We start from the raw sequence: 13,965 nt of genomic DNA on the forward strand, positions 1-13,965 counted from the left end.
GTGACCCCTCGTCTCAAAATAGTATTAAGTCGAGATGATCAAGTTGCTGAAAATTGAATTTGTAGCCAGAAATATCAGACTTAAGTTGAGTGTATATGCTTTACAGAGGAGATTAAACATCATATTTCAGGTTGCTAAATACCAATAATTCATATTTTTGACCCAGTTCAACTTTAATTTCACTTAATGGCATCTGGTTCATCCCGACATAATACCGTTTTGAGACATTGGGTCACAAATAATCTGTAGAGACAAGAACTAACCAGAAAAAAATTGGGCAAAGTATAAGCAGTCGATGGGTTGCAATCACTTCGAGTGAACTTACATCTGTTTATCTACCGATCTCTCTCTCTCTCTCTCTCTCTCTCTCTCTCTCTCTCTCTCTCTCTCTCTCTCTCTCTCTCTCTCTCTCTTCCTCTATTTCTATCTGTCCCTCTCCCCCCCTCTCTCTCTCTCTCTCTCTCGCTCTCTCTCTCTCCTACCCTCTCTCTCTCTCTCTCTCTCTCTCTCTCTCTCTCTCTCTCTCTCTGTGTGTGTTTGTGTGTGAATGCTTTTTTTTGTCATAACCCAATCTGTATGAGAAATGTTCACCACACATAAATTGCCAGTTATTGGACAAGTGGGGTAAAAAGTCGTGCCCTCACGCCTACGTTTCCTACTTTTATTAACAATAATAATTTCATGACATCTTGAGTGAATTTGATACGTATGTTTGATAATATGCTATGCCATGACTGTGTGTGTGTGTGTGTGTGTGTGTGTGTGTGTGTAAGTGTAAGTGTAAGTGTAAGTGTGTGTGTGTGTGTGTGTGTAAGTGTGTGTGTGAGTGTGTGTGTGTGTGTGTGTGTGTAAGTGTGTGTGTGTGTGTGTTAAATTCAGACTAAGGTAAACGGAACCAAGGTGTTTCTCCAACTCTTTTCTTTTTTTTTTTTTAAATAGTTTATTTTATGATAAAATAATCTTCATTTTACTTCACTCAAGTAGAAAGTAATCACTGTGACATTGAATTTCATGTTCTAAAAACTGGGCATGGAAATTCTAATAATGCATAGCTGAAAAAGAAGAAAAGTTTTTTATTTCACGAACATAGGCCTAATAAATATAAATTCTTAAGAATGATCACGAGACATTTATTATTATAGAATTTAATTCTTTGTGTAAAGACGACTGATGATAAAAAACACGATTAGATGTAATTAAGAAATAGAGCCAAGTTTTAATGAAATGGCGACATTTGTGACAATAAAAATCAATCACTATTCCTGAATAAAAACATCGAAACTGCTCATATGTTGACTAGATGAGTAAAAATTAAAGATACTTATATTCTATTCTTGTTGAACTAATATCACTAGTAGCAAAATATAGCGCTCCATTTTCGATCCATATCTTAGCCGCATGTAGCCACTTTGACCAAATTTGCCCTCAGCAGGAAGTTTATCACCGAGTAATCTATATCATCACAACAAACCTTTGAGCAACAATGAGCAAGTAACAGTAACATTATCATGATGGCGAAACGTTTGCGAACTAATTATAATCAGTCATTCAACATTTACTCATGCTTTTACTTCTCATCCCTTCTTTGCTTTATTTTGTTCATCGGATTGTCTGGAGCTGCGAAGCACCGACTGTCGTCATACAGTTCCAGTCTCTCGTCACAACACCTTGTTGATGATGGTGGGGAAGCTGGCTCGGTTGTCAACTTCAGAAGAACGAAAAGAACTGCTAGAGAAGGTTCTGATAATCATTTCATCGGAAAATCACGTTTGAAAAGGAGCACTTCAGACCAATCAGGTGGTGCTGATTCAAAAAATAGGACCACTGTGGTATGTCATGTGCAGAGATTATACTTATTTATATCCTTGACGTGGACTGGACCGTCCACTTGGTGATGTCGATGTTGTAGTTGTTAGTTTCAATTTCAATTTGTTTGTGTGTATGGAAATCAAACTCAAACCACCGGTTTTCCAATAGTGATCTATCTCTCCCACCCTTATTCTAAGATCGTCTGATAGTTTTTCAAAAGTAAAATTCAATTTATTTTGACGTAATTGAATTGCCATTTTATAAGTTTTTATTTACATAGGCTTTTGGTTGCAATTTTAAGGATAAATCGCTCAAAAGTTATGATATGGTTTTTTACACTCACATTTTACCAAGCCTCTGACTCTACACAAATTTTGACTGGAAATTCCCCCCCACTGGTCCGCATATCGATAAACTGACAACTAGGTGAAATAGAACGTTGGTTTTGGCATGGGAAGAGGATGGTTGGCAATTAGAATTTTAAACCATCTGAAACCTCCAATCTTTTCGAAGTCTGACACCGACATAATTAGAACACTTAAATATTCTTCACAAGAGTGCATTTTCTGCTGTTTAGTTTACTCTTGTTCCATTTCCATATGATGTAACAAACCTTGAATGAAGACGTGAGAGTATGCTCCAGTGTGCATATGTTTTGATAATCAGAGTGTCTACGTACACTGTAACCGGGCACCTAGCCTCAGGATCTACGTACACTGTAACTGGGCACCTAGCCTCAGGATCTACGTACACTGTAACTGGGCACCTAGCCTCAGGATCTACGTACATGGTAACATACACGGTAACCTTGTATCGCGCTTTGGGAGGGAGGGGCGAGGAGGCATTGAACTTGGTGCATGGTAACTTATGACCTTGATCTTGTCTTTCTTCCCCCTCCCCCTTTGTGTATATGTGCGTTATAGGCAGAACATAAGCAGATGGCCAAATGCCTGATTAAATTAGTCCAACAGAGAATCTATAATTTGGTATCAGACACCCTCAACCCATTGAAATCAGAAAAATATCGTTGCCACAACCCGATGTCTTGTCATAAGCCTACTGAGAGACAAATCCTACATATATTTGCAAACCGAGTAGAAAGTTTTCGTTTTACCATGAGATGCGAAGGGAAGGGGATGACATTATGACAAGAGAGAGAGAGAAAGGGGCCCATCCTTTGCTTGTATTGCAGCGGCAAACCAGTCATCGGTTACCGTGTACGTAGACACTCCCTTTGATAATATATAATGGCACTTTAACATTTTGGAGCAGGCACTGGGGGGAATAGTAAGTAATTAGTGTGTATGAATCATGAAACTTTCCAATGCAGAAAAAGAATACAAGAAAAGCTTGAATCAGCTTTCCTTTACTGGGGATCAAACCTTAGACCTCCTTATTACTGGTTGGTGTCATATTACCATTACATCACAGAGGCCGGTTATCTGGGGATGATTATTGCATATAATTATATATTCTTCACAAGAGGATGCATTTCCTCTGTAAACACTCTTGTTCCTCCACAAACTAACATTAAATGGAAATGATGATGCTCCATTTTGCATATTTATTACAAAAAAATGAATGCAAAAAATTTGGGAGCAGGCATTGATGTAAGATAAAAATCTGAAATGGTTTGTGTATGAAATGGTGCAAGATGGTGTGTTTATGAAACAGTGTAAGATGGTGTGTGTATGGAACAGTGCAAGATGGTGTGTTTATGAAACAGTGTAAGATGGTATGTGTATGGAACAGTGCAAGATGGTGTGTTTATGAAACAATGCAAGATGGTGTGTGTATGAAACAGTGCAAGATGGTTTGTGTATGAAACAGTGCAAGGTGGTGTGTGGATGAGACAGTGCAAGATGGTGTGTGGATGAAGCAGTGCAAGATGGTGTGTGTATGAAACAGTGCAAGATGGTGTGTGTAAGAAACAGTGCAAGATGGTGTGTGGATGAAACAGTGCAAGATGGTGTGTGTAAGAAACAGTGCAAGATGGTGTGTGGATGAGACGGTGCAAGATGGTGTGTGGATGAGACAGTGCAAGATGGTGTGTGTAAGAAACAGTGCAAGATGGTGTGTGTAAGAAACAGTGCAAGATGGTGTGTGGATGAGACAGTGCAAGATGGTGTGTGGATGAGACAGTGCAAGATGGTGTGTGGATGAGACAGTGCAAGATGGTGTGTGTATGAAACAGTGTAAGATGGTGTGTGTATGAAACAGTGCAAGATGGTGTGTGGATGAGACAGTGCAAGATGGTGTGTATAAGAAACAGTGCAAGATGGTGTCTGTATGAAACAGTGCAAGATGGTGTGTGGATGAGACAGTGCAAGATGGTGTGTGTAAGAAACAGTGCAAGATGGTGTGTGGATGAAACAGTGCAAGATGGTATGTGGATGAAACAGTGCAAGATGGTATGTGTATGAAACAGTGCAAGATGGTGTGTGTATGAAACAGTGCAAGATGGTGTGTGGATGAGACAGTGCAAGATGGTGTGTGTATGAAACAGTGCAAGATGGTGTGTGTATGAAACAGTGTAAGATGGTGTGTGTATGAAACAGTGTAAGATGGTGTGTGTATGAAACAGTGCAAGATGGTGTGTGTATGGAACAGTGTAAGATGGTGAGTGTATGAAACAGTGCAAGATGGTGTGTGTATGAAACAGTGCAAGATGGTTTGTGTATGAAACAGTGCAAGATGGTGTGTGTATGAAACAGTGCAAGATGGTGTGTGGATGAGACAGTGCAAGTGGTGTGTGTATGAAACAGTGCAAGATGGTGTGTATGAAACAGTGCAAGATGGTTGTGTATGAAACAGTGCAAGATGGTGTGGTATGGTGTGATGAAACAGTGCAAGATGGTGTGTGTGAATGAAGAGTCAGTGAGCATCAGATGGTTGTGGATGAGACGGTGCAAGATGGTGTGTGGATGAGACGGTGCAAGATTGTTGTGTAAGAACAGTGCAAGATGGTGTGTATGAACAGTGTAAGATGGTGTGTGTATGAACAGTACAAGATGGTGTGTGTATGAAACAGTGCAAGATGGTGTGTGGTATGAAACAGTGCATGATGGTGTGTATAGAAACAGTGCAAGATGGTGTGTGGATGAACAGTGCAAGATGGTGTGTGTGGATGAGAACAGTGCAAGATGTGTGTGTAATGAAACAGTGCAAGATGGTGTGTGGATGAACAGTGCAAGTTTGGTTGTGTATGAACAGTGTCAAGATGCTGTGTGTATGGAACAATGTAAGATGGTGTGTGTGTATGAAACAGTGCAAGATGGTTGTGTGATGAACAGTGTAAGATGGTGTGTGTGGATGAAACAGTGTAAGATGGTGTATGTGGATGAAACAGTGCAAGATGGTGTGTGGATGAAACAGTGCACGATGGTGTGTGTAAGAAACAGTGCAAGATGGTGTGTGGATGAGACAGTGCAAGATGGTGTGTGTATGAAACAGTGCAAGATGGTGTGTGTATGAAACAGTGCAAGATGGTTTGTGTATGAAACAGTGCAAGATGGTGTGTGTATGAAACAGTGCAAGATGGTGTGTGGATGAGACAGTGCAAGATGGTGTGTGTATGAAACAGTGTAAGATGGTGTGTGTATGAAACAGTGCAAGATGGTTTGTGTATGAAACAGTGCAAGATGGTGTGTGTATGAAACAGTGCAAGATGGTGTGTGTCAGAAACAGTGCAAGATGGTGTGTGGATGAGACGGGGCAAGATGGTGTGTGGATGAGACAGTGCAAGCAGTGCAAGATGTGTTGTGTAAGAAACAGTGCAAGATGGTGTGTGTATGAGACGTGCAAGATGGTGTGTGATGAACGGTGCAAGATTGTATGTGTAAGAAACAGTGTAAGATGGTGAGTGTATGAAACAGTGTAAGATGGTGAGTGTATGAAACAGTCAAGATGGTGTGTGATGAACAGTGCAAGATGGTGTGTGTGTATGAACAGTGCATGATGGTGTGTGTAAGAAACAGTGCAAGATGGTGTGTGGATGAGACAGTGCAAGATGGTGTGTGTGGATGAGACAGTGCAAGATGGTGTTGTGTATGAACAGTGCAAGATGGTGTGTGATGAGACAGTGCAAGTTTGGTGAGTGTATGAAACAGTGCAAGGTGGTGTGTGGATGAAACAGTGTAAGATGGTGTGTGTGGATGAAACAGTGCAAGATGGTGTGTGTGGATGAAACAGTGTAAGATGGTGTGTGTGGATGAAACAGTGCAAGATGGTGTGTGTGGATGAAACAGTGCAAGATGGTGTGTGGATGAAACAGTGCACGATGGTGTGTGGATGAAGCAGTGCGAGCTAAACAGAAAGGAAACAATCAACCCAAAAAATCAACCTTTTTGATTGGGGATTGAACCTCAGACAGGTTTATCTTTTGAGATGATTATTTCTTATATTTTACTCTCTGCTTTCCTGGTAGAGTTTAATATATAAGTTTGAAGAATATCTTATTTACGACGATTCTCTTCTCCGTGATGCATTCTTTGATGTATTTCCAAATTGAATAGACGAATTTGGAACATTAATTCACAATAAGAAAAGACAGCAGAGGTAACAAAAAGAAACTGCTCACACAAAAACCAAGATTGGATGTGAGAAAACACAGTTTTACTGTGAGAACAACGAAAATATGGAACAGTTTACCAGATTCTCTTGTGAATGCAAAAACCCTAAATAGCTTCAAGAGCAGACTAGACAAATATTGGTCTGACCAAAACGTTTTGTACAATTATAAATGCGCTTTAGATTGTAAAACCGAAAGAAACTTACAGACAAAGACGATGAAGAAATAGAGTCTGGCAAAGAGGACCTATAAGGACCTGCCCTGGAAATAATCCATAAATATCCATAAGTAAGTATTAATTTCCACATCTGGTGGATAGAGAAAAGAATTTGTTTCCAAACTTTATTTTTTCCCCTTTTCTTTCCACTTTAGTATGCCCTGGATGACCACCATGCCACCTTAGTCGTTCACTGGGAAGGAGAAGGAAGTGACATCATCATAGCCTTGGCCAAAAATCCATCGGCAGACACCACCTCTCTTTATTTTTCTTTGGTAAGAAAATGCAGATGGCGGATTCTACAGAGAGCACATTTCAGGATTTACTTTTTCAGACGAAATTTGGCAAATTTTCATAATTGATGATTATTATATTTGGTGTCATCTGAAAGACAGTTTTAAGCGCTTTCAGAAAATATAAATATCTTGAGCAAGAGCACCTTGAGCATGTGTAATAATGATAATAATAATAATATAATAATAATAATAATAATAATAATAATAATAATAATAATAATAATAATAATAATAATAATAATAATAATATAATAATAATTATAATAATAATAATAATAATAATAATAATAATAATAATAATAATAATAATAATAATAATTATAGTATATCTTTATTGTCCTCAAAAAAGTGGCAATTTGCCATTGGGTTACACATTTATAACAATACAATCTATTGGCATAGACACACTCACACATATGCACACTAGTAATATCGTAGTCATCGTCACCATCATCGGCATCAACAACATCATCATCATTATCATTATCATCATCATCACCATCATCATTATCACAACAACCTTCCTAATATTTCCGTTACAATCCTTCACTTTCACCATTCCCCTATGACACCATCACCATTCCTCATCATACTCCATATTATATTATTTTTCCTGTAACAAGCTGTAAGACGGAAAAGCTTGTGGTCCTCCTACTGTCTCTCTCTCTCTCTCTCTCTCTCTCTCTCTCTCTCTATCTCTCTCTCTCTCCCTCTCTCTCTATCTCTGTCACTCTCTTTCTTTCTCTCACTCTCTCTCTCTTCCTCCCCCCCTCTCACTTTCTCTCTATCTCTCTCTTTCTTTCATTCTCTGTCTCTCTCTCTATCTGTCTATCTCTGTCTCTCTCTCTCTCTCTTTCTTTCTTTTTCTCTCTCTCCATCTCTCTTCCTCTCCCCTCTCTCTATCACTCTCTGTTTCTCTCTTTATCTCTCTATTGCTTTCTTTCCTTCTCTGTCTCTCTCTCTTCTCTCCTCTCTCTCTCTCTCTCTCTCTTTCTCTGTCTCTCTCTCTCTCTCTCTCTCTCTCTCTCTCTCTCTCTCTCTCCGTGTCTCTCTCCAACCCCTTCCCTCCCTCTTCACTCAATAATTTCTTTATACCTTTTTATTATTATTTTTTTCTTCCAAACAGGATTATGGAAAGACGTTTGAGAAAAAGGACGATAAACTGAAAATAGACGAGTCCACAGCTGCCATCATTCACCAGTTTTATAACAGCACAGATGATGTAAGCCATCAAAAAAACAAATGAAATATCGCCTCACAGGCATCATGTCCCATCCTAAATGTTAAATGTTGCTGTTGGCTAGGGAGCCCTTGTAAAGCACTTTGAACACGTTTAGTGGATATTGCGCTATATAAAAGGTCAATTAATTTTTTTTATTTTTAAAGTCGTGATGGGAAAGCACAGTGCGGGGCTATGTGGTCTAGTGGTATGACACTCGCTTTCGGATCGGAAGGTCCTGGGTTCGAGTCTTGCTCGCTCTGCGCATAGTTGAGTCCTTGGACAAGGCTCTTTACTCACATTCTCTCACCTTGCTCGGGTGTAAAATGAGTACCTGGCTGTTAACAGCGTTGTCTCTGTCCGAAAAAAAATTGTAATATCCCCTAACTAACAGGTATCATGTCCCGTCCTTCATGTTAAATGTTGCTGTTGGCCAGGGACCCCAGGATATTGCGCTATATAAAAGCTCAATTTTTTTATTTTTAAAAATGTTTTTTCCCACAGTCAAATAAAATATGCCAAGCATTCACCATGTTCAATGCACGAACACAATGAAAGAAAAAAAAACAAGTACAAAATGGAATTGTAACGAGAGAGACATCCTCCAACCATTCTGTTTTCACTGACTATTATAAAATAGAACATGTTGTCTATTACAGAACGTTAAAAAAAAAATCAACTGTGTACGGTGACATTTTAATTCTATTGATATTTTATTCAATGTACTTTTTTTTGGTAAAATACTAAATTTTAGTTGCCTTTTTAAAATTCATGCCCTAATTATTTTTTTTTTTGGATGATGAAATTTTTTCATTTAACAGTACAGCAATTTTGAAGAAGAAAGTGGAATATAATCTAAGTAAACTGAAGAAAAACTGACTCATAATTTAATAATTTGGTTAAAGAATAATTTTCAAAAGCATGTTATTTCTTACTCAGTGATATCCTCTTCTTCGGTCACCTGCAGCTGTTATTTCTTACTCAGTGACAGATTATTTCCTGTAATCGGCAACCGTACTGTTGTTCAGGTCAGGTCACAGAAACCTGGGCTTTTTGTTAAATGTTCAGTTTCAGCAGGTTTTTTTCTGTGCAGTGTGGCTTTGATATTAATCTGGTTTCACAGATTGTGACTAAAAATAATAAAGACAGAATGACCTGTATCAACTTTTAAAAAAAATCAAATTGTTATTTTCTAAGATGTTGTTTTCCCAGAAGTCTATTGATCAAAATTGAAACAAAAATTAATTATTAAAATTTTTTTTTTATCTCTTTAAATCCTCAGTCATTGCGTTCAAGATGGAAAATGATTTTACAATGGTTATATTTTTTTTTAATTTTTTATTTTTATTTTTTTTTTCTAGGAAATAAACTGTTTTATCAAAATCTCAGAATCTTTTCATTCCAAGGAACAAAATTAAACTTTTCTTGGCTATGTGGTTTTGTGGTATGACACTCGCTTTCGAATCTGAAAGTCCTGGGTTCGAGTCTCACTCTTTCTGCGTATAGTTGAGTACTTGGAAAAGACTCTTTACTCACATTCTGTCACTTGTACATAAGTGTAAAATGAGTACCTGACCATTAACAACACTGTCTCAGTCGGAAAAAAAAATGGTATTGTGTAAGCGTCCGTGACATAATCCATCGCATGGTGACATTTTTGTTTGCGTTTTTTGCATTTTTTGAAAGCCCAATGTCTCCTGAGTATTTTAATCTTTATTTGAAGCAAATCGGGTGATTTTTTATGAAGTCATGGTCATATGCTTTAGGCGCTATATAAATTCATTATTTACTATTTTAGTTATTATTTACTATTTACTATTTATTTACTATATTTACTATATGCATGGGCTAAGGTGTGAAACCCTAATTTTGAGAAAATCGCTTCCAAAGTTGACAAGAGTTGAAATTAAGTATAATAATTACCTTCATAAAAAAATTACAAAAAAATATTAAGGAGTAGAATTCAATTAAAATGTTTCATCAATATGTAGAAAAAGGTTTATTTTTAATGATTTATGAAGCGAACTCATTTTCAATAAAAATTGACCTCTTGACTAAAATTGTCACTATATCCGTTCGAAGCTTTTCACCATGCGACTGATTCTCTCAAGGACGCCCACATATCTCCTAACATGCACCATGTCTTGATCTACATGTTTTGTGTTGCTGTTTGTCAGCGACCCTTTGTAAGCGCTTTGACTTCATCCCTCTATATCTGTTTTCCAACATGCTGTCTGTCTTTGTCTTGGAATGAGATTACATGGTTTTGTCCTGGCTCTGGCCGGAGTCCTGGCTGGTAGGGAAACAGTCGAATGCATAGATATTGCGCTTTATAAAAGCTCCAAGTTTTTTTTTCTTTTTAAGATTTATTTTTGTTTTATACAGTACATCTTTACAGACATAGTCCATAGCTGCCTTTTCATCACAAGGGATGATGGCCACATATCGCCTAACATGCACCATGTCTTGTTCTACATGTTTTGTGTTGCTGTTTGTCAGCGACCCTTTGTAAGCGCTTTGACTTCATCTCATGGATATTGCGCTTTATAAAAGCTCCAAGTTTTTTTTTCTTTTTAAGATTTATTTTTGTTTTATACAGTACATCTTTACAGACATAGTCCATAGCTGCCTTTTCATCACAAGGGATGATGGGAAGAGTTTCGAGCGTGTCTGCAATCTGCCCTTCAAGCCCACAAAACTCCTGGTGAATCCGTACAATCACCGCAGGATTCTTGGGATTGATCCTTCTTCAAATTCAAAGGAGGTACGGTTGATGTCTTACTCTCTACTCTTCCACCCCCTCTACCCTTACCTCCATTGGTTTTATTTGTTTGTTTATTTGTTTATTTATTATTATTATTATTATTATTATTATTATTATTACATAGCTGCCAACCGTTCCTTAAAAAATGGATTTGTTCCGTATTTGGCTTCCTGAGTCCGTAAGTCCGTATTTTTAGTTCAAAATCCGTATTTTGTAATTTTTGGCTGATTTGTGCTAAACTTAAACACGTCATCTGAGCCTAATGAATTATTATTACTACTACAGTACTATTATTGTTATTATTATTATTATTATTATTATTATTATTATTATTGGTGTCCAGCGAGAGATGATGAGCAGGGTTTATAAATCAACACAGCATATTCTTCATTCCCATGTAGTTGTAGTTCTTTAATTGGAATTATACCTCTCTATCATAAATGATTTTCAACAATTAAAAAAATTCTAGTTGATTATATGACGCCTGTTTTTCACTAAAACCTTTCATAATGTATTGGAGATTTGCATAAAATATGTATGTTAGCCTAGAATATACTTTTAGTATTCTCAAATTGATACTTTCACTGTTACAAATATTGTGTTAATTAAAAATAAAATTAACTTCACATCGTTGATTGGAAGGTATTCAATCAGAAAACCAATTACTTATATATATTAAACATTACAATGATTATTTCCCTTTATTAATTTATGAAATATAAATTCATTCCCTTTAAAAATAATGTTGATCTGATTCTATTTTATTTTTTTAAAAGTAAGCTTTTATAACGGTTTAGGTTCAAGAGAAATAATTATACTCCATTTTAGGTGTGTTTATATTGTTAAAGTAAAGAGGTAGGAATTATCCTATATTTAGAGGTTCAATTTACTACAATTACTATTACATACTACTTAAAAACCATTATGTTGCATGAAAGAAAATATATATATGCAATCGCCTACTTTTTAGCCAATTTTTATCCCAAAACCCCCACTCAAGTGATGTACCAGGTTGGCAGTTATGCATTTCTAAACATCCTAAGTTATTTCATTTATTTTACAATTGTGCTTGTGTATTGGTCCTTATCAAAGTTAAGGCAGTTGAATTCTTTCTTTATTTTGTGCGTTCTGAAATTTTGATCTCATTGTGGAAAATGTCATTTCATAACGATTTAAATGTGCTGAAACTATACCCGGTACTTAAGCAACATTTGTGCGAGCCTCTGTCATCTCAAGCTTGTCAGTGTTAGTAGTAGTAATTAAAAGGCTTTTATATGCTGTGATTCGGTGAAGGGGAGGGGGGGGGGGGGGGGGGGGGGGGGCACACGTCGTCCCCTCATCCCGGAACAAATGGGCGTTCCTTATTTTATTTTTGAAAATTTGGCAGCTATGTTATTATTATTATTATTATTATTATTTTTATTATTATTGTTGTTGTTGTTGTTGTTGTTGTTGTTGTTGTTGTTGTTGTTGTTGTTGTTGTTGTTGTTGTTGTTGTTGTTGTTGTTGTTGTTGTAGCAGTAGTAGTAGTTGTCGTAGTCGTAGTCGTAGTAGTAGTCGTAGTCGTAGTAGTAGTAGTAGCAACAGATACAGTAGTTGTAGCAGTAGTAGTAGTAGTAGTAGCAGCAGGTACAGTAGTTGTAGTAGTAGTAGTAGGAGTAGTAGTAGTAGTAGTAGTAGCAACAGCAGGCGCAATAGTTGTAGTAGTAGTAGTAGTAGTAGTAGTAGTAGCAACAGCAGGCGCAATAGTTGTAGTAGTAGTAGTAGTAGTAGTAGTAGTAGTAGTAGTAGTAGTAGTAGTAGTAGTAGTAGTATTAGTAGTAGTAGTAGTAGTAGTAGTAGTAGTAGTAGTAGTAGTAGCAACAGCAGGTATAGTAGTTGTAGTAGTAGCTGGATAACACATTTCGAGGGCGCCTGACTCTTAAATTATTGTTAAATTCTTGAAATTGGACTTGAACGTGTGAGTGCAAGAGAGCTGATTTTGAGAAAAAACTATTAAAAAATCAAAACGAAACTGTGCAGCTTCTGCCATGTCAATAACATTCATCTTGTGTTTTTAACTCACTCAACCCCAACACTGACTACATTCGTAGTTTACCGGGGTTACTTTTACCCCATGCCTATTTATTACTGTAACTTCTGCTTCACGCAACCCCCCCCCAATGACCATCTGGTCATATTATTAAGTGAGTGAGAGTATATTTATTACATTTTTCTGAGACAAATTATAGGTGTAGTATTAAAGCTAATGTTTTTTTTTTATTTTTACACGTTAATGATAGTTGACGCCAATGCTCGTTTTTAGTACATTTTTTTTCCAATTTTGAAAAGTATCAAAAATCCCTTGGATTGAGTGAATTAATGAAATTTCTTTTCTCAGTCTTAAATGAGCTTGACCTCATTCATATCACTGCTATAGAACATTTTTTTTATGTAATAATAATCATAATATAATATATTTTAAAGTGCCAATCCCTCGTTGTGGCAGCTGTATTCACACATTGACAATCAAGAAGGAAAATCTTACATGTGACAGATAACTATACACAAATCAGGTATTATGGACTATTAATACACACACGGGGACGAAGTGGCCGAGTGGTTAAGGCATTGCACTGTGGCCCGGATGACCCGAGTTCGAGTCCTGCTTCAGGCACTTTCGTTTTTTACCTTGAGCAAGATTATTAACCCCCAATTTGCTCACTTGGACAACATGGGTGATTCCTGTTGACATCAGACATCTTGTTTGATGAGTTATCTATATTCCTTTGTGGAATGCCTAGGCGATGATATCTTATGATGTCGTGGCACAAAAGGCATAATTTTTTTTTTATACACACACAGTTCTATTCATATCGTTACTAAGACAAAGAAGAATTCATCATGCAAGCGCCATAAAACCCTTAAAAGCAAATACAAACAAGAGAATTCATCAGGTATGTTTTAAGGTACTTTTTGAAAGTCATCTCAGACGAAAGTACCATACGGCTAATGGCACACATTTAGGGGCGGCATGAGAAAATGCTTTATCAGAAAATGTTTCAGAGTTTTTTTTAGGAATCTGAAGAAGGAGTTGGGTGATTTAGTGCT

At 37.0% G+C, this 13,965-nt stretch overlaps 1 protein-coding gene across 2 annotated transcripts in view; it reads left to right on the top strand.

Moving 5' to 3' along the window:
* The first annotated feature begins 1,192 nt into the window (after positions 1-1,192).
* The window catches only part of LOC144959616 (sortilin-related receptor-like), an 84,242-nt gene continuing 71,469 nt past the window's right edge, over positions 1,193-13,965 (top strand). The window contains exons 1-4 of one of the 2 annotated variants that reach the window (XM_078892253.1): positions 1,193-1,829; positions 6,752-6,871; positions 8,019-8,114; positions 10,711-10,875. In XM_078892253.1, the coding sequence (XP_078748379.1) occupies positions 1,509-1,829; positions 6,752-6,871; positions 8,019-8,114; positions 10,711-10,875 (702 nt within the window). In that variant the 5' untranslated portion in view covers positions 1,193-1,508. The remainder of the gene's footprint in view (positions 1,830-6,751; positions 6,872-8,018; positions 8,115-10,710; positions 10,876-13,965) is intronic. The other variant, XM_078892252.1, reaches the window with a different exon arrangement.

Source organism: Berghia stephanieae, chromosome 14, assembly GCF_034508935.2.
Source record: "Berghia stephanieae isolate SIO BIC M18660-M18661 chromosome 14, UCSD_Bste_1.3, whole genome shotgun sequence".
NCBI lineage: Eukaryota > Metazoa > Mollusca > Gastropoda > Nudibranchia > Aeolidiidae > Berghia > Berghia stephanieae.